Raw genomic sequence first — 23,144 nt, 5'->3', positions numbered from 1 at the left:
AATGGGGATGATGACAATGTATATGTCATAGGTTTTCAGGGGAGAAGAAATGTATAAAGAAGTATCTTCCTTAAAGAAAACAAACCTGAGAACTAGTAAGTTTACTATTCAAGAGCAATCTCCAGGTGGGGAGGGGGGTCTCTTCAGACAACCACAAAGGCCTTAATCCTCTGACCTTTGTTAGCTTAGACTAAAGACACCATCAAGGCAGGCTGAAACATTTTTTTTTTTTAAGATTTTATTTATTTATTTGACAGGGAGAGACACAGCAAGAGAGGGAACACAGGCAGGGGGAGTGAAAGATGGAGAAGAAGGCTTCCCGCCGGGCGCAGGGAGCCCGATGCGGGGGCTGGATCCCAGGACCCTGGGATCATGACCTGAGCCGAAGGCAGATGCTTAACGACTGAGCCACCCAGGCGCCCCAGGCTGAAACATTTAAACAAGACTTTACTGACTGTCATGTCATAGGGAGATACACAGAAAAATTACATATAGGGAAATGCTCCATGAACCTGTACAAAATGCGCCTTCTCCTTGGGAACCACAGATGTACTTCACTGGGCATACAGGGAAATGATTCCACTCAGAGAATTCCTCCCTCCTTATTCCTGGCCTCATGCCCTTTGCCCAGGGGTACATCCCTGCCTCTCCCAAAATCCAGTTAGGGAAGCACGGCAGCAAACCTTATCTTTTAAGTCAAGGTGGGTTGACAGGAGTGGGTGTTTAAAGATTTTATTTTTTGGTAATCTCTACACCCAACATGGGGCTTGAACTTAAAACCCTGAGATTCAAGAGTCACACATCCACCAGCTGAGCCAACCAGGCACCCCTCCACATTGTCCTTTTTTGTCTCATTCAGTCTCCCATTGGAAAAAATTACTATGTCAGAATTTTGAAGCCTCTGCCTTGATCCCTTCCAAAAATTATCAACAAATTGATTTTCCTAAGACTCACTTGTGTTTTTAACGACTGAGCCATCCAGGCACCCCTTTTATTTTTTTAAGACTCACTTGTGTTTTTAAAATTAATATATATTGGGGTGCATGGGTCGCTCCATCGGTTGGGCCACTGACTCAGGATTTCAGCTTAGGTCATGATCTCATGGGTCATGGGACTGGGCTCTGCTCTCAGCGGGGAGTCTGCCTGAGATTCTCTCCCTCTGCTGCTCTCCTCGCTCATGCTCTGTGCATGCTCTCTCAAATAAATAAATCTTTAAAAAATGAAAATTAAAAAATAAAAGTAGTACAAGCGTGTCATCTTTTTTTTTTTAAAGATTTTATTTATTTATTTGACAGAGAGACACAGTGAGAGCAGGAACACAAGCAGATGAGTCTGCTCAGGGGGAGTGGGAGAGGGAGAAGCAGGCTTCCCGCTGAGCAGGGAGCCCGATGCGGGGCTCGATCCCAGGACCCTGGGACCATGACCCGAGCCGAAGGCAGACACTTAACGACTGAGCCACCCAGGCGCCCCCAAGCGTGTCATCTTATAAGTCTAATCATGCTACATGGTTTATAATAAAAAACTGCAGTTACCTGTCTCTCCCCTGAATTCTGACTCCTGCTTCCCAGAGGCACCTACCCACTTTCAGCTATTTTCTGTTCTTGTAACCTCCTCATTTTCCACTAACATGCATTTACTAATATTGTCTACCTCAGTCTTTTTTCTTCTGTGACAGTGCATCTCACAGGTACATGTATTCATGCCACAAAGGAAACAACACTTCTACAAGGCTACAGCGATGCTCCATGTTCCCATCCAACAGAGCTTGCTGAAATTTACAGCCAGACTGACATTCCATCTGATGTGTACTCCAAATAAAGCTGGTTAAAGATAACCATGCGCAGGTGCAGGACTCGAAGCTTTCAAAGCTTTACCTTTTTTTTTTTTTTTTAAAGATTTTATTTATTTATTTGACAGAGACACAGCGAGATAGGGAACACAAGCGGGGGGAGTGGGAGAGGGAGAAGCAGGCTTCCCAATGAGCAGGGACCCAATGTGGGGCTCGATCCCAGGACCCTGGGATCATGACCTGAGCCGAAGACAGACGCTTAATGACTGAGCCACCCAGGCGCCCCAAAGCTTTACCTTTTTTATCAGCACTCCTGATTTTATAAACCATGAAGCCCATCAACCCCATTCCTACCCAAATCTCCTGCTAAACTTGGTGGGGATCCAAACTTTTTTTTTTTTTAGATTTTATTTATTTATTTGAGAGAGAGAGAATGAGAGACAGAGAGCACGAGAGGGAAGAGGGCAGAGGGAGAAGCAGACCCCCTGCTGAGCGGGGAGCCCGATGTGGGACTCGATCCCGGGACTCCAAGATCATGACCTGAGCCGAAGGCAGTCGCTTAACCAACTGAGCCACCCAGGCGCCCGGGATCCAAACATTTTTAATAAGGCTTTGAAGCATCTCAGTGCAGCACCACCAGCTAAGGCTGCCCCAACTCGCACAGCCAATGACTTAGAAAGGTCCAAGCCTACTTCAATCTTGTTCCTTTTTTCAAATTGAATTGGAAGGATGGAATAAATTATATATTCTTTAGCTGAAATCTCAAATCCATCTATGATGCTTCCCAGAGCCCTCAGTGATTACCACTGTAGACTATGTACTTAAAATCCTGCCCTGTATTATTTATTTCAAGTAGGCAAAAGCTTTCTTAAAATTCTAGACTCTCAATTAATGGCCACTTTATGGCCACTGCTTTTATTAAACTCTTCTCTTTATGTGCACTTTATTTTTTTTTTAAGTTTATTTCTTGCAGTAATCTCTATACCCAACGTGGGACTCAAACTTATGACCCCAAGATCAAGAATCACATGATCTTCCAACGGAGCCAGTCAGTCACCCCTATATGAACTTTAACAACCAGTAGTAGTAGCTCATGCTTAGAACTTGGGAAAGAGGTTTGGTAAGGGTATCCATCAATTATGCTGACCTTAGAGGAAGAATAACATTTCCAAAATAGTAGAATTGCTCCCAGTAATAGCACATACCTTTCCTGTTCAAATCTGTATCCCTGCTTTAGACTCTATTTGAATCGGCATCCATTTCTGCAAACAATATTTTGAATCAGATAATCATTCTGAAAGGCAACCACAAAAAACCATTAGCACTTCCTGTAAGGGGTGGTCCATCAGGTTGATGGGAAAGAGAGCAGAAGGGAGATCTTTCTTTATAAACATAAATAACTACAGTAAAATAGCTTTTATTTATTAAATCGACACTATATATATTATCTCATGTGATTCTCATAACAACCAAATAAGGCAAAAGTATTGTGGGTGTTTTTAAGACTTTTTAAATTTATTTATTTGTCAGAGAGAGAGAGAGAGAGCGGGCACAAGCAGGAGGGGCAGAGGGAAAGGGAGAAACACTCCCTGCTGAGCAAGGAGCCTGATGTGGGGATTGATCCCAGGACCCTGGGATCATGACCCAAGCCTAAGGCAGATGCTTAACCAACTGAGCCACCCAGGTGCCCCTAAAAGTACTGTTTTTTAACCCCCACTTTACAACTGATGAAACCAGAGGCTAAGAATAACTTGGAGAAAATAGCATGGGAGGCCCTGGCAGAGCTGGGCTTTATACCTAGGGAGTCTGACTCCAGAGACTGCATTTGGGCACTGCACTGTACTTAACATGAACCACATCTATACTCTAGAAATCTTATTAATAAGCTAAAATAGGGCAGACTGTCACAAAGTAAAACCTATCTCCCAGTGAAAGCTGAGTTGCAATGTATACATGTGGCCAAAAATAAGCCACAAAAGCAAAGCTACAGCAAGCTGATTTAATAGTTTTAGTAGGGGCGCCTGGGTGGCTCAGTTGTTAAGCGTCTGCCTTTGGCTCAGGTCATAATCCCAGGGTCCTGGGATCGAGCCCCGTGTTGGGCTCCCTGCTCAGTGGGAAGCCTGCTTCTCCCTCTCCCACTCCCTCTGCTACTGTTCCCTCTCTTGCTGTCTCTCTCTGTCAAATAAATAAAATCTTTTTTAAAAAAAAGTTTTAGTAATAGCACACCTTAAATTTTATCAAGTAACCTGCATTTTATACTGCAGCTTGCTTACAAGATAACCATGAATTATGAAGTATACTTGAGACCCATGAAGGATATAACATTCTACAACGGTTATAAATAACATGGTAGTCAAAATAAGCATTAAATCTGTCATCAAAGCTTATGACTTTCATATTTGGCAGAGACTTTTGTACATTTTATTCCAGCTCCTTCTTTTCACAAGAGGCCAAAGACATAAGTGACTTGCCCAGCTAAGGTACCCTGGCTAATGAGTAGCAGGGCTGTTCTCAGAGCTCAAGTCTCCTGGCTCCTGGCCCAGGGCTCTTTCCCTGTCGCATCCATGACTACCCAGAAAGTGTGCTTCCTCGGAGAGTATGATAGGCTTTCTGGATGGGCCTCACAGATGTCTGGGTAGCTGGTTTTGGTGAAAATGACCTCTCTTGTTAAGGTTTCAGTAGGGGAAAGACATCCTGGTTGAGAGATCCTCACTGCAACGTTCAGGACAGAAAGAGGACTTGAGTGTCCGCCTCTGATGCCGACCCATTTCTTCTTGCTGTCCTGGAGTCTGACTCCACAGCTACTGCCTGACACATTGAGAATTTAGAAGAGTTTTGTTATGGAGGCAGCAGGTGGGGGGTGGAATTTGGATGAGCCGTTCTTCAAACTGTCCAAAGAAATTTCAATGGACGCATGCTTTTGATATTGGTAAATCTCTCTGCAGAAGATACAGATATACAGGACATGATCTCTGCTGTTAAGGAGTTTGAAATGGGGGACGCCTGGGTGGCTCAGTCGGTTAAGTGTCTGCCTTCAGCTCGATCATGATCCCAGGGTTCTGGGATCGAGTCCCGTGTCGGGCTCCTTGCTCAGCGGGGAGCCTGCTTCTCCCTCAGCCTGCCGCTCTCCCTGCTTGTACCCTCTCTCTCTCCTGAGCTCTCTCTCTGGCAAATGAATAAATAAAATCTTAAAAAAAAACACAAAAAAGGAGCTTGAAATGTGATGACAGAGGCAAAGCTCAAACAGCTCAGCTGACTGGTATGGTGTGGACCCCTTAAGAGCATGGCTTTGGCCCAGAGCAAACATAAGAAGGATGATACAGCAGATGGTCTACGCAGGAACGTTTTTCTTTTCCTTTTTCTTTTTAAAGATTTTATTTTTGGGGCGCCTGGGTGGCTCAGTTGGTTAAGCGACTGCCTTCGGCTCAGGTCATGATCCTGGAGCCCCGGGATCGAGTCCTGCATCGGGCTCCCTGCTCAGCAGGGAGTCTGCTTCTCCCTCTGACCCTCCCCCGTCTCATGCTCTCTCTATCTCATTCTCTCTCTCAAATAAATAAATAAAATCTTAAAAAAAAAAAAATAATAAAGATTTTATTTTTAAGTAATCTCTACCCCCAACGTGGGGCTCGAACTTAACAACCCCAAGATCAAGAGCCGCATGCTCTTCCAACTGAGCGAGCCAGGCACCCCAGGAATGCTTTTCTTTTTTTCTTTTTTAAAATAAATAATTAATTAATTACTTTGAGAGAGAGAGAGAGAGAAAGAGCAGGGGGGAGGGTCAGAGGGAGAGAATCTCCAGCGGATTCCCCAGGGAGCCTGACTTGGAGCTCGATCTCACGACCCTGATACCATGACTTGAACCGAAATCAATAGTTGGACGCTTAACTGACTGAGCCACCCAGGCGCTCCCTCAGGAGCTTTTAGAATTTAATTTAAAAGCATTTAGGATGCTTTTCTAAACCCCTGGGTCACCAATATGGCCAGCCCATTTTCTATGCTTACTTTGTTACCTCCTCAAACCTGTTGTACCTATTTCATCAGCTCTCCATCTTCCTTATTGGACACATGGGCTTCAGCTACATTCTTCACCATGAAGTGTCATCTTTACTGACTGACAGTTGGCTAGCAAAATTCCTCCCATGGTTTGGTCAGTGGCTCTATTCTTCTTTGGCATAATGCCCTTCCTATCTTCCCTATTCTCAAAATGATAGCAGCAACTGAGCAACACTTAACGACTGAGCCACCCAGGCGCCCCCTAATATACAGTATTTAAAGAACCTATCTGCCCAGATGGCTTCATAGTGATTCTACCAAATATTTAAAGGAGAATTGATACTAATCCTTCACAACCTTCCAAAAAGAAGAGGAAGGAACACTTTCCCAACTCATTCTCTGAGGCCAGTATCACCTCAGTACCAAACCAGACAAAGACATCACAAGAAAACTACAGACCAATATCCCTGATGAATATAGAAAATAAAGCAAATTGGGGTACCTGGGTGACTCAGTCGGTAGTATTCCTCAAATTGATTTATGGATTCAATCCTTATCAGAATTCCAGTGGCCTTTTTTTGCCGAAAATAACAGGCTGATTCTACAGTTCATCTGGAAGGCCAAGGAACCCATAATAGTTAAAACAAGCTTGAAGAAGAAGAAAATAGTTTGAATACTCTCACTTCCTGATTTCAGAACCTACTACAAAGCTATAGTAATCAAGACAATGTGGTACTGGTATATGGATAGACATATAGATTAATAGAATTGAGAATTTTAAAAAGTCCTTAATGGGGCACCTGCGTGGCTCAGTCGGTTGGGCATCTGCCTTTGGCTCAGGTCATGATCCCGGGGTCCTGGGATCGAGCCCCACATCGGGCTCCCTGCTCAGTGGGAAGCCTGCTTCTCCCTCTCCCACTCCCCCTGCTTGTGTTCCCTCTCTCACTGTGTCTTTCTCTGTCAAATAAATAAATAAAATCTTTAAAAAATAATTTTAAAAAAGTCCTTAAATTTATGGTGAATTTATCTTTTACAAGGGTATCAAGATCATTCAATAGGGAAAGAATAGACCGGTCTTTTCAGAAATGGTGCTGGGACAATGGGATAGCCATATGCAAAAGAATGAAGTTAGACCTCTTTCATACACTACAGGAAAATTAACTCAAAATGGATCATAGATCTAACTGTAGGAAATGTGGTATATTCATACTTTTGAATGTTATTCAGCTACAAAAAGAATGGAGTACTGATACATGCCACAACCTAGGTGAAATATGAAAACATTATGTTAAATGAAAGAAGCCAGTCACAAAAGGCCACATATTGTATGATTCAATTTATATGAAATGTCCAGAATAGGCAAATCCATAGAGACACAAGGTAGATTAGTGGTTGCCAGAGGTTGAGAAAGAGAGGGGAATGCGTACTTTCTATTTATAAACGTGGAGTTTAAAAAAAAAAAAAACCCCAAACCAAAAAATATGCAGTTTCTTTTGGGGGCGATGAAATTTAGATAGTAATGTTTGTTTTCTAACTCTGTGATATACTAAAATCCCCAGAACTGTACTGTGAAAGGAAAAATTTTATGGTGTATGAATTATATGTCAATAAACCTGTTATGCAAAAAAAAAAAAAAAAAACGTATCATACAGTTTTAAAATTATGCATTTGGGGTGCCTGGGTGGCTCAGTTGTTGGGCGTTTACCTTTGGCCCAGGTCATGATCCCAGGGTCCTGGGATCGAGCCCCACATCAGGCTCCCCACTCCACGGGAAGCCTCCTTCTCCTTCTCCCACTCCCCCTGCTTGTGTTCCCTCTCTTCCTGTGTCTCTTTCTGTCAAATAAATAATAAAATCTTAAAAATAAATAAATAAAATTATGCATTTATATGTATTTCTCCTACTAGAATTAGACTATGAACTTTCTTCATCCTTACATATTGTAGGTACTCAGTGAACACAATAAATACCTGTTGATCCAATGATTCATTCCTTGACATCTTTGAAAGAAGTTAAAGACTGGGCGCCTGGGTGGCTCAGTTGGTTAAGCGACTGTCTTCGGCTCAGGTCATGATCCTGGAGTCCCGGGATCGACTCTCGCATCGGGCTCCCTGCTCAGTGGGGAGTCTGCTTCTCCCTCTCCCGCTCCCCCCTCTTGTGCTCTCTCACTCTCTCTCTCTCAAATAAATAAATAAAATCTTTAAAAAAAAAAAAAAGAGGTTAAAGACCTTGACAGGCAGTTGGAATGAAAGATTATTGGTGGCTGAGCAGAGGCATGGACAAGGAAAAGCACTGGGTTTGAGCAACCTGCAATTCCCATCTGGCTAGGAGACAGAGAAGAGAAAGCAGTCCAGAGATGGGAGGTAAGGGTGGTACTCCCTACTAAATGTGTGCCATTTTTAATTGTCATTAAATATTTTGGTTAATTGATGGTGTTTTGCTAACTGAAAGTATTATTGGACAAAATGCTGATTCAACCTCTCTCCCTTATGCCTTTTCTTTTTCCTTCCTTTCCTTTCTTTTCTTTTTTCTTTCTTTCTTTCTTTTTGGTTAACTATTTTTAATAACAAGGTTTATAGAAACAAGTTAAATATTTAAAACCAAAGGCCAGTTCTTAGGTCTCATTTAGTTGTTCCCTATGTCTTTTTCTACCCCAGTAGTTTATTCAAAAGCTACAAGGGAGGGTGCTCCAATTGGAACAAAACAGAGGGGGAAGACATTTTCATCTTTGGCTGCTACAACCAGCTCTGCCCACTCTGGAAATCCTGCTTTGAAAGCCCAAGGTGATCATCATGTTTCATTCACACAGCTACTCCACTCCACTGCCACACAGTTCTAAAGCCAAAAACCTACCGTTCACACCTATCTGCCCAACTTCCTTCCTTTCCTTCCTTCCTTCTTTCATTCCTTCATTCCGCAAATATTAATCAAGCACTTACTTTTTGCCAGGTATGGTTATAGCAACAAATAAGTAAACTATGCTCTTAATATATGTCATAGCATCCAATGTTGGGTTGAAGCATTTCTATTGGACTATTAGTAGCAACTTTTTAGAAAGCTTAAAAACCAGGTTCTAGTGAATGTGAGAATACTATAATACTATCTTGCATTTGAATAGAACTAGACGGTATTCAAGGATTTCACATGCAATATTCCATTTGATACCCAAATCTATTAAAAAGAAAAAAGAGGGGCGCCTGGGTGGCTCAGTTGGTTAAGCGACTGCCTTCGGCTCAGGTCATGATCCCGGAGTCCTGGGATCGAGTCCCACATCGGGCTCCCGGCTCAGCGGGGAGCCTGCTTCTCCCTCTGACTCTCCTCCCTCTCATGCTCTCTGTCTCTCATTCTCTCTCTCTCAAATAAATAAATAAAATCTTAAAAAAAAAAAAAAGAAAAAAGGGTAGGGCAAATATTATCTTCATTTTGCAGATGAGATAAATGAGATTTGGGTAGGTTAGACGATTCCTTCAAGTTCACACAGCTAGTAAGCAGCAAAATTGGCTTAGGAACTCAACTCTTCCTTCCGATTGGTTGCTTTTTCTATTACCCCTTGCCGAGACAGGAAGGTCTGACTTCTTAGGAGGCAGCTCTCTCACTCTGTGTAAATAAGGCAGCAGAGAACTGTTCTGTTTGCACTTTCCATATTTTTTTTAAAGCTTATTCATTTAAGTAATCTCTATACCCAGTGTGGGGCTTTAGCTCATGACCCCAAGATCAAGAACTGCATGCTATTCCGACTGAGCCAGCCAGGCACCCCTCTTTTTATATTTTTAATAAACTATCATTGTACTTATTGTCAATTTTATAAACAGGAAGCCATCAAGAAGCAGATGTACACCTTGTGAAAATATGTTTCTGTAAGACTTATAAGTGCATAATTAATGAGAACAGAAATCAAATCCTAGCTAAGTGTATAGTTCCTGACCCAAAGTCCTCTCTTGAAGATCTTTCTATTTACCCCAACTGTTAGCCTCTTTGGGAATAATTTCCAAAGTCAATTCAACAAATGTTACGGGAGTGACAAAGTGCCTGGTGCACTGAGAATATAATCGGGAATGAGGCCCCACCCCAGCTTTCAGAGCCCATTGTCTATGTTAGGGAAACAAATAATTAGAACACAATGTAAATACATGCCATAATGGGCAAGTGCTGTAATGATATGGACGTTTTCTTAAGAAACAAAGTTAGGAAACAATTCTACTTAAAAATAATTCTACATTGAAATCTTAAATCCTTCTGACAACCTCCAAGCTTTCCAGCTCTCTTAATGGCAATAACATTTTTATTGACTAGCTATTATGTAGTGAACACTGCTTTATAGGTAGTATATCTCATTTAATCCTCACAAGAACCATGTGATTATTTTTCATTTTACACATGGGGAATCTAAGACTCAGAGAGGTCAAGTGACTCATTCCAGGTCCCACAGCGGGTAAGTGGGTAGAGCCAGTTTGGGCTCCCAAGTGCATCCTCTTAATCAAGACCCTATAGAGCCTCTTTTCCTCCCAAAACGACTGTTCTTTGATCTTACTGAGATCTCAGAAGCCTTGGTTTCCTTTTTCTCCCCATTTCCTGGCTATCACTTTTCCTTTCTTTACTCCCTATCCTCCAGCCATGCCAAACCACTCATAGTAACCCAACCGGCATGTCGTATGGCACTTCTTTTCCTTTGTACACATTGTTCCCATTGCTTGGCTGAGCCAAATCACAGAGCCACCAAACCCATTTTGAAATATGACAGAGTGGGAGATGAAGAGGAACCATAACAGTAAAGTATATTTGAAAAGTTAATACATCACTCCCATAATACCAAGAGAATTAAGGAAATTATAAAACTAGAAAATTCGTGGTAGACTTTATACATGAAAAGATCTTACTGGTAGAATTTGGGGAACACACTCTGTTCAAATGTAGTTGTAAGATTCACTTAATTTGATCCTGTATTATAGGACAAAGATACACATAATTAATACCTCAAGATATTATTTCTATATATGGCATTCTTTGACAATGACAAAACAAAATTTTAAATACAATCTTAATGTAATATTTTTAAAAATAAATATATGAACATATGTGTGTATATATATGTACCACACATATACTCTTTTATTTTATTTTTTTTTAAGATTTTTATTTATTTATTTGACAGAGAGAGACACAGCGAGAGAGGGAACACAAGCAGGGGGAGTGGGAGAGGGGGAAGCAGGCTTCCCGCGGAGCAGGAGCCCGATGCAGGGCTGGATCCCAGGACCCTGGGATCATTACCTGGGATCATGACCTGAGCTGAAGGCAGACACTTAACGACTGAGCCACCCAGGCGCCCCACATATACTCTTTTAACCTTTTTTTTTTTTTAAGTAATCTCTACCCCTAAAATGGGGCTCAAACTCATGACCCCATGACCAAGGGATCAAGAGTCACACGCTCTACTAACTGAGCCAGCCAGGCATCCCACACATACTCTTAAATAAAACCTAAATCATAAAGCAAATCCAGGGATGCCTGGGTGGCTCAGTCGGTTAAGCCTCCAACTCTTGATTTTAGCTCAGGTCACGGTCTCAGGGTCCTGAGATGGAGCCCTGTGTGGAGCCCCCCACTGAGCATGGAGCCTGTTTGGGATTCTCTCTCTCCCTCTCCCTCTCCCCCTGCCCCTCCACCCCCACCCCACTTGTGCATGCTCTCTAAAAATATATACATATAGGGGCGCCTGAGTGGCTCAGTCGTTAAGCGTCTGCCTTTGGCTCAGGTCATGATCCCAGAATCCTGGGATGGAGCCCAGTATCGGGCTCCCTGCTCGGCAGGAAACCTGCTTCTCCCTCTCCCCCTCCCCCTGCTTGTGTTCCTCTCTCGCTGTGTCTCTCTCTGTCAAATAAATAAAATCTTTAAGGGGCACCTGGGTGGCTCAGTTGGTTAAGCGTCTGCCTTTGGCTCAGGTCATGGTCTCAGAGTCCTGGGATCAAGCCCCGCATCGGGCTCCCTGCTTGGTGGGAAGCCTGCTTCTCCCTCTCCCACTCCCCCTGCTTGTGTTCTCTTTCTCGCTGTGTCTCTCTCTGTCAAATAAATAAAATCTTTAAAAAGTAAAACAAAATAAAAAATAAAATATTTTAAAAATATATGTATATATATAATAAATAATATAAATAAAGCAAATCCATGGGGTTCCTGGGTGGCTCAATCGGTTAAGCATCTGCCTTCGGCTCAGGTCATGATCTCAGGGTCCTGGGATGGAGCCCTGTTTTGGGCTTCCCACTCAGCAGGGAGTCCACTTGACCTTCTCCCTCTTCCTCTACCCCTCCCTCTCTCTCTCATATAAGTAAATAAAATCTTTTAAAAATTTTTTTAAAAATAAAGCAAATCCAGCTCACAATATCATCAGTTTTCTTTTTTCTTTTTAAAAAATTTTTTTATTTAGGGAAAGAGAGAGAGCCCATGTGTGTGTGAATGGTGTGGGGGAGGGGCAGAGGGAGAGGGAGAGGGAGAATCTTAAGCAGGCTTGACAGGGCTCAATTTCATAACCCTGAGATCATGACCTGAGCAGAAATCAAAAGTTGGAGGCTTAACCAACTGAGCCACCCAGGCGCTCCAGCATCGGTTTTCTAAACAACAAAAATTAAAATACACATATCAGATGCTATTAAGTCAGTATTTAGAGGAAAACCTCTTTGCTCTTAAATGCTTATAGTGTATAAAAATTTTAAGAAAGAGGCATGTTAAATTAAGTCTCTGTCTAAGGATTATGAAAAGAAACAAAGTATTTCTTTTACAGCCTAGTTCTGTCATTCTTAATATTTTGCCATATTTTATTATTTTTTATTATTTTTTTAAAAGATTTTATTTATTTATTTGAGAGAGAGAGAATGAGAGACAGAGAGCATGAGAGGGAGGAGGGTCAGAGGGAGAAGCAGACTCCCCGCCGAGCAGGGAGCCCGATGCGGGTCTTGATCCCAGGACTCCAGGATCATGACCTGAGCCGAAGGCAGTCGCTTAACCAACTGAGCCACCCAGGCGCCCTATTTTGCCATATTTTATATAAAATTAGAGATTTGAAAAATCAGTTCTGTTAGTTTTTAAAGAACTATATTGGTTTTCTTATCAATTCTATTTTTGTCTTTATTTTATTTTAAAGATTTTATTTTTAAGTAATCTCTACACCCAAGGTGGGGCTCGAACTCACAACTCTGAAATCAAGAGTTACATGCCCCAGCAACTGAGCCAGCCAGGTGCCCCTTGTCTTTATTTCATAACTGATAACATATCAAAGTGCCTGGGTGGCTCAGTTGGTTAAGCATCTGACTCTTGGTTTTAGCTCAGGTCATGATTTCCTGGCTATTAGATCAAGCCCCACATTGGGCTCTGCGCTCAGCCAGGAGTCTGCTTCAGATTCCCTCTCCCTCCCCCTACTCCTTCTCTAAGTAAGTAAGTAAATAAGTAAATAAATAAATAAATAAATAAAATCTATAACTGATGACAAATCAACAGTTTGCCTTGGGAAAAAATTGAGAAGCCACTAGCTTAGTTAATGGAAGAAATATTCAAATTAACAGAGTCATAGACAGAAGAAAGGTAACATAACTTGAACATGTTTTTTAATGACAGGAATATTATATTAAGCCACGAGCTTATAAACTGTGCTAAAGAAGTAGAAGAGAAGACCTGCTTATGATAGTGTAAGGATACCAAACTCAAGGTAGCCAAAAAGAGAAACCATGAAGATATATACAGCAGAGAAATAAATAGGTACTTAACAAATGATTAATAGAACAACAAAGAAAGTGACCATTTCATGCACTATTGCTGGGAGTGTAAAGTAGTAGAATTATTTTCTGGAGTGCCATTTAGAAATATCAAGGGTTTTTTGTGGCTACCATTTGACCCAGCATTGTACTTTAGGTATTTTTACTAAAGAGGTGTTTAATTTTTTAAATTACTTATTTATTTTAGAGAGAGCGAAAAAGAGCTCATGAATGGAGGGAGGGGCAGAGGGAGAGGGAGAGAGAATCTCAAGCCGACTCCCTGCTAAGCATGGAGCCCAATGCAGGGCTCAATCTCACGACCTTGAGATCATGACCTGAGCTGAAACCAAGAGTTCAACACTTAACCAACTTAGGCACCCAGGCGCCCCTAAAGAAGTGCTTAAATATGAATGTTCCAAAAGTGAGAGATTGTTCACCACAGATTATTTTTATTTTTTATTTTTTAAAATATTTTGTTTTTAAAAATCTCTCTACACCCAACATGGGGCTCGAACTCACAACTCCAAGATCAAAATTCACATGCTCCATCGACTGAGCCAGCCAGGTGCCCCTCACCACAAAATATATTTTTTTAAGATTTGATTTATTTATTCATTACAGAGAGAGAGAGAGTGCACGCGGTGGGGGGAGGGGGGGGCGGCAGAGGGAGGGAGAATTTCAAGCAGACTCCCTGCTCAGTGCACAGCCTGACACAAGGCTCCATCCCACGACTCAGAGACCATGACCCCAGCCGAAACCAAGAGTCGGTCGCTCAACTGCCTGAGCCACGCAGGTGCCCCTCACCACAGAATATTTTTAAGAATAAAGATTTAGAAACTATCTAAATTTGATGTGGCATAGAAACAGTATAATTTTCTATGTATGACATAAATGATGGCCAAAATCTATTGATAAAAGAAAAATGCAGCTTATGGAATGTATATATGTGTAATCCAATTTAAAAAGAAAAAAAAAGGCTGGGGAGATGTATATGAAACTTTAACAGTATTTCTCTCTAGTGGATAAAGTAAGAATGAAATCTTCCCTTTTACTTAAAACATTTCTAATTGATTTTTTTTTTACAGTGACTACAATTGGTAAAATCAATGGAGATATTTCTGTTTGGGAAAAAGTGGTCACTTGAAATATTCTTAGAAGACTTTTGCAAACTTTCAAAACTGTACAACCCCCATATTACATTATATTACTATCTTTTTTTTTAAAAAAGAGATAGGGATATGTTGTACAGTTTTGCTTATTTTATGAGATTAATGTGTTTATTTTTTCTGGTTATAGTGAGGTATGCCCGGTAAATAAAAACTATATATATTTAAGGTATACAGTGTGATGTTTTGATATGCATATACATTGTGAAATGATACCACAATCAAGTTAATAACCCAACCTCACATGGTTACCATTGTGTGTGTATGTGTGTAGTGAAAACACTTGAGATCTACTCTTAGTAAATTTCAAGTATATAGTATATTATTATTACTACACTTACCATGCTATAAATTGTTCATCTTATAACTGAAAGTCTGTACCCTTTGGTCAGTATGAGGCTTATGTGGTTTTAATGCTAATAAAAGCTTGAGAAGAATAAGCAGAAAGAAAAAATTTACAGGTTAATCCTGTTTTTGAATGTGGGCGTAACCCAACTCGGCTACACGGACATAACCAAGCCCTCCCCAGCCTTGCTCAGCAGCTTTGTACCGCCGGCATCACAGAATGCAAAGGGCCGCTGCACTTAAGGAGTAAAAGTAAATCAGGTCATCCTCTCAGTGAACTCTAAGAAGGCAGGTAACAGTATTCACCATTTGAAAACTTAAGCATGATGTGGTTATTTTTTCTTAACATAAAATGTACATATGTATATAAAGTGTGGCAAAATATTAAGATATGACAAAGATGGGTGGAGAATGAACTGACATTCATTACATCATTACACTTCTCAGCATGCTTAAGTGATTTCAAGATACAAAAGACTAGATGACTAAAATTATATATATATATATATTTTTTTTTTTTTTATTGTATTTTCAAACCTTCCCTCTCATTAAGGAAACCTTTTCTTGGGCTCTCCTCAAGGTGAAGCCTTGGCTTTTTCCTGCTCTTCTAAGCCACTACCTCAAAAAAAATAGTATCTTCCTCCTCCTTTCCCACTCCCTCTTTCAACCTAGCAATCATCTTGTAGCTTTAGGTACCCACACGTTGCTGAAACTTACCCTGGCAAAGGTCACCAATGAGAAGTTGTTCAATTCCAGGGCCACTGTTTTGTCCCTGCCTACACGTCTCTCACACGTGCATCACTGCCTTCTGCTTGGTTTCTCAGGAAACAGCAGATTCTGATTTTCCTCCCGGCTCTCTGACCAGGCCATCGCGATGGCCTGTGTGGATTTCTTCTCCTCTGAACACCACTTCCCTCCACTGCCATGGCTCTAGCTATAGTCTATTTGTTTGTTTGTTTGTTTGTTTGTTTGTTTAAAGATTTTATTTATTTGAGAGAGAGAAACTGAGAGAGAGAGCACATGAGAGGGGGGAAGGTCGGGAGGGTCAGAGGGAGAAGCAGACTCCCTGCCGAGCAGGGAGCCCAATGCCGGACTCGATCCAGGGACTCCAGGATCATGACCTGAGCCGAAGGCAGTCGCTTAACCAACTGAGCCACCCAGGCGCCCTTGTTTGTTTGTTTTAAAGATTTCATTTATTTATTTGTCAGAGAGAAAGGGAGAGCGAGCACAAGCAGGGGGAGTGGCAGGCAGAGGGAGAAGCAGGCTCCCTGCTGAGCAAGGAGCCAGATGTGGGACTCGATCCCAGAACCCTGGGATCATGACCTGAGCCGAAGGCAGACGCTTAACCGACTGAGCCACCCAGGCGTCCCTATATTTGTTGATGGCTGCCAAGTCTCTGGTCTTCCATGCAGAGCTCTCCTCGCAATATCCTGTAGTTCAGAGGCTGGACTTCAGTCCTAACTCTACCACCTACCTTAGACCATTTATTTAATCTATTAATTCTTTGTCTCATCTGAAAACAAGAGCACCTCTCCAAAAGAGTTGAGAAATAAGGTTTGTAAAGCACTTCACACGGTATCTAGCATATTTGGTCAATCTGTGTTAGCTACTCGGCATCTCCATTCAGCTATTCCAAATACATGAACAAAAATTCCATATGTTCCAAACTAAACTGATTATTTTCTCTACCTACAAAGCCACTCATCTTTCTAAACTCCCTGCTGGGCCCCGCTAGTTAGAATCCTGCACCATGCTAGCCTTTTCTCCTTCCCTGTCACCTCTCTCATTCAATGTATCACAGGGCCCTGCAGATTCTTGTTCCTCAAAATCTGTCCAGCCCCTCCTCTTTATCTCTGCTTCCTCTTGCCTCATTCAGGCCTTCTGGATGCTCATCTCAACTACTCCAGGTGCCTCTGGGCTGACCTCAGGGGCTCCATGTTTGCCCTCTTAAATCCCTCTTCCACTCCCCTCCAGTGACCTCCCTAAAACACCACTCTGGGCCAGCTCGTCTCTAAATCCCACAGTGCTTCTGAGTTAACAAGGAAACTGAGCAAAGGGAAGACCCTACCCCGGTGGTAGAGTCTGAAGACTTCTTGCTCAGCTCTCAACGAAAGGCACTTTTATTAGTTCTAGGTAGTTGCATCTAATAGTAATTCAATTTTTTCTGATTAACTTCATACTCCCTATCAATCTCTTTTAAATTGCAGACATTCCAGGAAGGGATAAAAGAAGCAAACCCACGATGTCTGTTGTGCAGAGTTAGAGAAAAGCCATTGTGTAGGACTCCCTGAATGGGGCCACTGAAGAAAAGCTCTGCCGAGGGCAGGAGTTTTTGTCTAGCAGTGTGTGCAGAATTTGTAAGAACCTTGTATTTCCTGATTGGACTCCCTGCTCCATACATATTGGGTCTTAGGTGGCCCTTCTGCCACGTACTAGAATAGCTCCCAGTTGCCCACTCAATGCCACCTACCAGATCCTAGGCACTTGAATCACATCTCCCAACAACTATGACCAACACATTTATCAGGTGATGAAACCCAAGCTTGGAACCCTGTTCTGCTCTTAGAAGCAAATGACTTGTGAGTCACTTAAGACCTACTGTGATTTCTGGGTGTGGGATTTTAAAACAAGTAGTCTTTCACCTTTAATCCCCTCCTCACTTCTAGGCTAGTGGTTCTTAAAGTGCGGTCCCCAGTTCAGTAGCATCACCATTACCTTTAGAACTTGTTAGAAAAGCAAATTCTCAGACTGTAACCTTGGCATGGCTGGAAGATCGAGAAGGAAGGAAGGATGATAGCTGAGAGACTGGGAGAAAAAAGAAGCTAAGGCCTGGAGGTCTCTGTAAAATCAAAGAACAATTGCTTTAGGAGAAAAAGAGACCCTGGAGGGTCTTGATTAAAAGAATGCACTTGGGAGCCCAAACTGGCTCTGTCCACTTAGCAGCTGTGGGACTTGGAACAAGTCCCTTAACCTCTGATCCTCAGACTCTTCATCTGTAAAATGAAAAATAATCATAGGGTTGTTGTGGGGAGGCCATGAGACACACTACCCGTAAAGCAGTTCATATTAATGTCCAGGACATGGTAGGTATTCAATAAAAATGTCATTTTCATTAACCCAGCTGGAAAGCTTGAAGGTTGTCTGAAAGATTTAAGATGTCAGTGGGGATGGGGCCCAGGAAACTGTTGTAACACACCCTCCAGGTGATTCTGAGGCATGTGCTAAAGTCTTGCAAACCACATTAGGATCACCTGGAGAGTTGGTAAACTCCCATGCCCAGACTGCACCTCACACCTATTAAACCAGAATCTCTGTGGGTGGAGCCAGCCCAGGGCTCAGTGTTTCTGGAGCTCCCTAGGTGGTTCCAATGTGCAACCAAGCTGGAGAGCCACCGAGTAGGCTCACGCTAATATAATTTAATAGCTAGCATTCATGAAGCATCTATAATGTGCTGAGCATTGCGCTTCTCATTTATTTACATTTACATATAATCCTCACAACTCTAGAACGTTAGTATTATTACTCCCGCTTTAAAAAAATGAATATTGAGCTTAGTGAAGTTTTCATCTTGCCCACAGGCACCAAGTCAGTGGAGTCAGGATTCACATCCAGGGTTTTCTGACGCTCAAAATCCCGGCCATAGCTCCCTGCCCCCAGCCTGATAACACAGCATTCTTGTTAGCATACGGGCAAGTATGGCCGCTGGCAAGGGGAGATTAGGGACTTCTGAATAGGTAGTAGCTTAGTCGAGCCCCGTGTCGGGCTCCTGGCTCGGCGGGGATCCTGCTTCTCCCTCTCCCTCTGCCTGCCACTCCCCCTGCTCACGCGCTCTCTCTCTTTCTCTCTCTCTCTATTGCTGTGCCTCAAATGAATAAATAAAATCTTTAAAAAAAAGAAGCATTCAACAATCCTGGGCGTTTAGGTTTAGGACTCAGACAAACCCGGCTTTCATGCTGCCTCTGCCCAAGGTCCCACGTTGTGACTTAACCTCCCTGAGTGTGTTTCCTCGGGTATAAAATGGAGATATTAATACTTTGTCCAATTGCGGTGACGATTAAATGAGGTAGCACCCATGAAAGTGGCTGGCACATACTAAGAGCACAATAAATGTATATCCTGGGGTTGCCATGGGAATCAGCCTTGGGAACAGCAGTTTCTCTTTCTTCAATATTTTCCACTGCTTGACTATTTACATTTTCTATTCTTCCCTCTGTCCTTAATGAGAGCCAATTCTTTCTTCTCCCTGCCACTGTTTGAATCACCCTGCCCAAGCCTTTGCCCAGACAGATGCATGAAACAAATCACCTCCCTTTCTCATTTGACAGTCATCCAGCTCATGTCAGATCCCTCCTCTTCTCCTGATTAACCGCCCCCTCTCTGTGGTCCAATGCTTACACGCCTTTCCTGCTGCTAAGGCTGAGTGAAATTACCCAGCGTTGGGGTTGGTGGCACATGGTTGGGTCATGACTTCCCGCCCCGTAGGAATACCCAGCCTCTGGGAAGGACTTCAAGCGAAGCAACCTTCTAAAGCCTCACTCTCCACCTAGATTCACCAGTCTTTTTTCAGCGTTCCACCACACCTGGCCAGGAAGGCTTGTTTCTCTAAACTCAGACAGAACGTTGAGGGATTCAGAGAGGGACTTCTGAGTCGGTCCCTTTTGTTTTGTAGCTTAGGAGACAAAGTGCTGTAGGTCAGGTGGTAAGTCAGTGGTGGAGCCCAGACTGTAACCTGGGTTTTCTTACCCCCAACAAAACACTCCTGCACTGGGAAGCCGTTTCATGGTGGAGACTCTTGCGGACTAGAGTTAAATTCATGTGACCTTACAGCAAGATGTGTACTAGGTGTCAGGGTCTTTCTTGCCATTTTTTGGTTAATATTTTAAAATTGTGTATTGGGGCGCCTGGGTGGCTCAGTTGATTAAGCCTCCGACTCTTGATTTCGGCTCAGGTCCTGATCTCAGGGTCATGAGATCAAGCCCCACGTCAGGATCCGCACTCAGCGGGGAGTCTGCATGAAGATTCTCTCTCTCCCTCTGCCCTTCCCCCTGCTTGTGAGCACACACTCTCTCTCTAAAATAAATAAATAGGGGCGCTGGGTGGCTCAGTCGTTAAGTGTCTGCCTTCGGCTCAGGTCATGATCCCAGGGTCCTGGGATTAAGCCCCGCATCGGGCTCCCTGCTCGGTGGGAAGCCTGCTTCTCCCTCTCCCACTCCCCCTGCTTGTGTTCTTTCTCTCTGTCAAATAAATAAATAAAATCTTAAAAAAAAATCTTAAAAAAATAGAACTGTGTATTAAAATGTGGTCATAGAAAAATATAGCAAAAAAGAAGAAAAAGAAAAAATCAAGGAAAAGAGATAAAAGACAGCAGGGGTGGCAGTAGGATAGAGAGAAACAGCTAAAATTAAGTGACAGGAAGAGAACAGGAGAAAGAAAGGGTAAATAAAATCTGAGGCTTGGAATGGGTAGACATCAGAGGTCCACCCTCAGCTTCTGGTTCTGTTGTACATGTAATCACTGAGAGAACATCACCATCCCCACCATCAACCCCAACTGCCCCACCCCACAGATCTGAGGCTCTGTCACCGGTCCCTCCTTTTTCTACCTTTAACGCTGTTCTCCATCAGCAGCTGAGCCCAAAAAGTCAGGGAAAACTCAAGAGTGTGTGCATTGGAATAGCTGGCTCAGATAGATTAAAACATTGCAGTGCTTGGTATAGAATTTAGTTTGCCCTGGTTCTCGATGTAGGAAACACTCTGGGAGTTTAATCATTCTGGGGGAACGATTTTCTTGCCTGATTTAATAATCAGGGTCAAATTTGGATATACCCCCATCTCCAAATCACTCACTCAGAGAGTATTGAATCAAACTGGGGATTCCAAAAACAAGGTCATCTGTCATTCCATTACGCTTTGGGGAGGTAAATAATGCACAGGCAAAAACAGAGACACACCCCGACTCACTCACATTTTTAAATGGAAGTTTTTACTGAGATAATTATAGATTCATATGCAGTTGTAAGAAATTAAACAGAGAGATCCTGTCTGCCCTTTACCTAGTTTCTCCCAGTGGTAACATTTTGCAAAAGTATAGTAAAACATCATAACCAGGATGTTGACAGTGATTGAGTCCATTTATTTAGATTTCTCCTGTTTTACTTGTACTCATTTGTGTATTTAGGTCTATGCACTTTTCTCACACATGAAGTTTCCCATATCCACCACCACAGTGTAGATATTGAACAATTTTGTCACCATAAAGATCCCTTGTGTTGCTTTATTATAACCACACCCACCCTACCTCCTTCCACCATACCTAACCCCTGGCAACGACTATTGTGTTTCTAAAACTTTGTCATTTCAAAAATGTTATATAAATGAAATCATAGGGTATGTAAACTTTAGGGGTTGGCTTTTTTCACCCAGCATATTTCCCTGGGGAGTCATCCCAATTGTTGCAAGTATCAGTAGCTTGTGCCTTTTCATTGCTGAGTTCATTGACTTTTTTACTCTGTGATTGTGAACAAGTCACTTAGAAGTTTGTACTTTTCTACCTGAAGGACCTTGGAAATGGTCTTAATCCTTCTAAGCCTTCATTTATTCATCTGTTTTGTTTTTTCTTTTTTTTTTTAGATTTTATTTATTTATTTGACAGAGAGAGCACAGCGAGAGAGGGAACACAAGCAGGGGGAGTGGGAGAGGGAGAAGCAGGCTTCCTGCGGAGCAGGGAGCCCGATGATGCAGTGCTCCATCCCAGGACCCTGGGATCATGACCTGAGCCGAAGGCAGACGCTTAACCTACTGAGCCACCCGGGCGCCCGGTTTTGTTTTTTCTTAATTGTGGGAAGTTGGTAAGAGCATAGTTTCTCCCAGGACTGATATAAAGATCAAATGAAGTAATAAACATAACAATGTATTATGAACTGTAAAGTGACGTATACAGTCAGAAGACATTATTATAATTGCCTCTTGGAAGGAAGCTTCTATTTTAAATTTTGTTTTTCCTGCTTCCAGACATACCAGATTACTCCCATTTTGGGATTTTCTTCCTGCCAGCTGAACTCAAGGGGGACTCAAGTTTAACTTTCAGGGCTCCCTTGATGAAATTAATAACCTGAGCAGAGAGGGAGGGAGGTGGGGTGGGGAGAGAGCTAGGGGGAGAGAGAGAGAGGAGGGAAGAGGAAGGACAGAGAGAGAGGTTTAGTGAGAGAGGAAGAGGGACAGGAAAAGTGCATGAAGCTTTCAGGGCTCTTCTCAAGCATTTTCAAACTTGTTCTGATGGTAGAGTAAGTACCTTTAAGTCTACTTGCAATTTACATAACACTGTCAACATTGCTAAAAACAACTCCACTATCCGGTACAGAACCCAATTTCAATGTCAGAAAAAAATACTTCTAATCACAGTCATAGCCCTCCTATCTGTGAAAAAGAGAGGATGTCTAAGCTTGGAAGTCTGTTTCTGAATTTTTCTGTTAATGTTCATTTTGTGGGGCTCCTGGGTGGCTCAGTTGGTTAAGTGTCTGCCTTCCGCTTGGGTCATGGTCTTGGGGTCCTGGGATCGAGTGCCACATTGGGCTCTCCACTCAGTGGGGAGTTGACTTCTCCCTCTCACTCTCCCTCTGTGCACTCCCTCTCTCTGTCTCAAATGAATAAATAAAATCTTTTTTAAAAATACTCGGGGCGCCTGGGTGGCTCAGTCGTTGGGCGTCTGCCTTCGGCCCAGGTCATGATCCCAGGGTCCTGGGATCGAGCCCCGCATCGGGCTCCCTGCTCCGCAGGAGGCCTGCTTCTCCCTCTCCCACTCCCCCCGCTTGTGTTCCCTCTCTCGCTGTGTCTCTCTCTGTCAAATAAATAAAATCTTTAAAAAAAAAAAAAATACTCATTTTGTGTTCTACTGAAGTTCAGCAGAAGACAAGTGGTAGCAAGCTCTAAAGGCTGACAAAAACATTTAGGGGAGATAAACGTAAAACTTGAGAAAGTTTTACCTATTAACCACCTCCCCCTGGCCCCCTCCCCAAAACCAGGAGAAGGTATTTCTTCTGTTTTGGTGGGACTATTCCTGCCCAGCTCAGCTTCTAGTCTAATTAGCTAAATCAAATTACTGAAGGAGCTTTTTAAAAA

At 42.6% G+C, this 23,144-nt stretch overlaps 1 protein-coding gene across 1 annotated transcript; it reads right to left on the bottom strand.

Moving 5' to 3' along the window:
• Positions 1 to 1,824: 1,824 nt before the first annotated feature.
• Positions 1,825 to 2,410, bottom strand: LOC118015406 (ATP synthase subunit ATP5MPL, mitochondrial-like). The gene is made up of 3 exons (XM_035012265.1): positions 2,366 to 2,410; positions 2,086 to 2,155; positions 1,825 to 1,874 (listed from the first exon to the last, which is right to left on the bottom strand). The coding sequence occupies exons 1-3, from the start codon at positions 2,408 to 2,410 to the stop codon at positions 1,825 to 1,827; spliced, it is 165 nt and encodes a 54-aa protein (XP_034868156.1).
• Between the last annotated feature and the right edge of the window lie 20,734 nt (positions 2,411 to 23,144).

This window comes from Mirounga leonina, unplaced genomic scaffold, assembly GCF_011800145.1.
Source record: "Mirounga leonina isolate KUSES-001 unplaced genomic scaffold, KU_Mleo_1.0 Mir_165, whole genome shotgun sequence".
Taxonomy (NCBI): domain Eukaryota; kingdom Metazoa; phylum Chordata; class Mammalia; order Carnivora; family Phocidae; genus Mirounga; species Mirounga leonina.
This window is presented reverse-complemented; position numbering and strand designations above follow the sequence as displayed.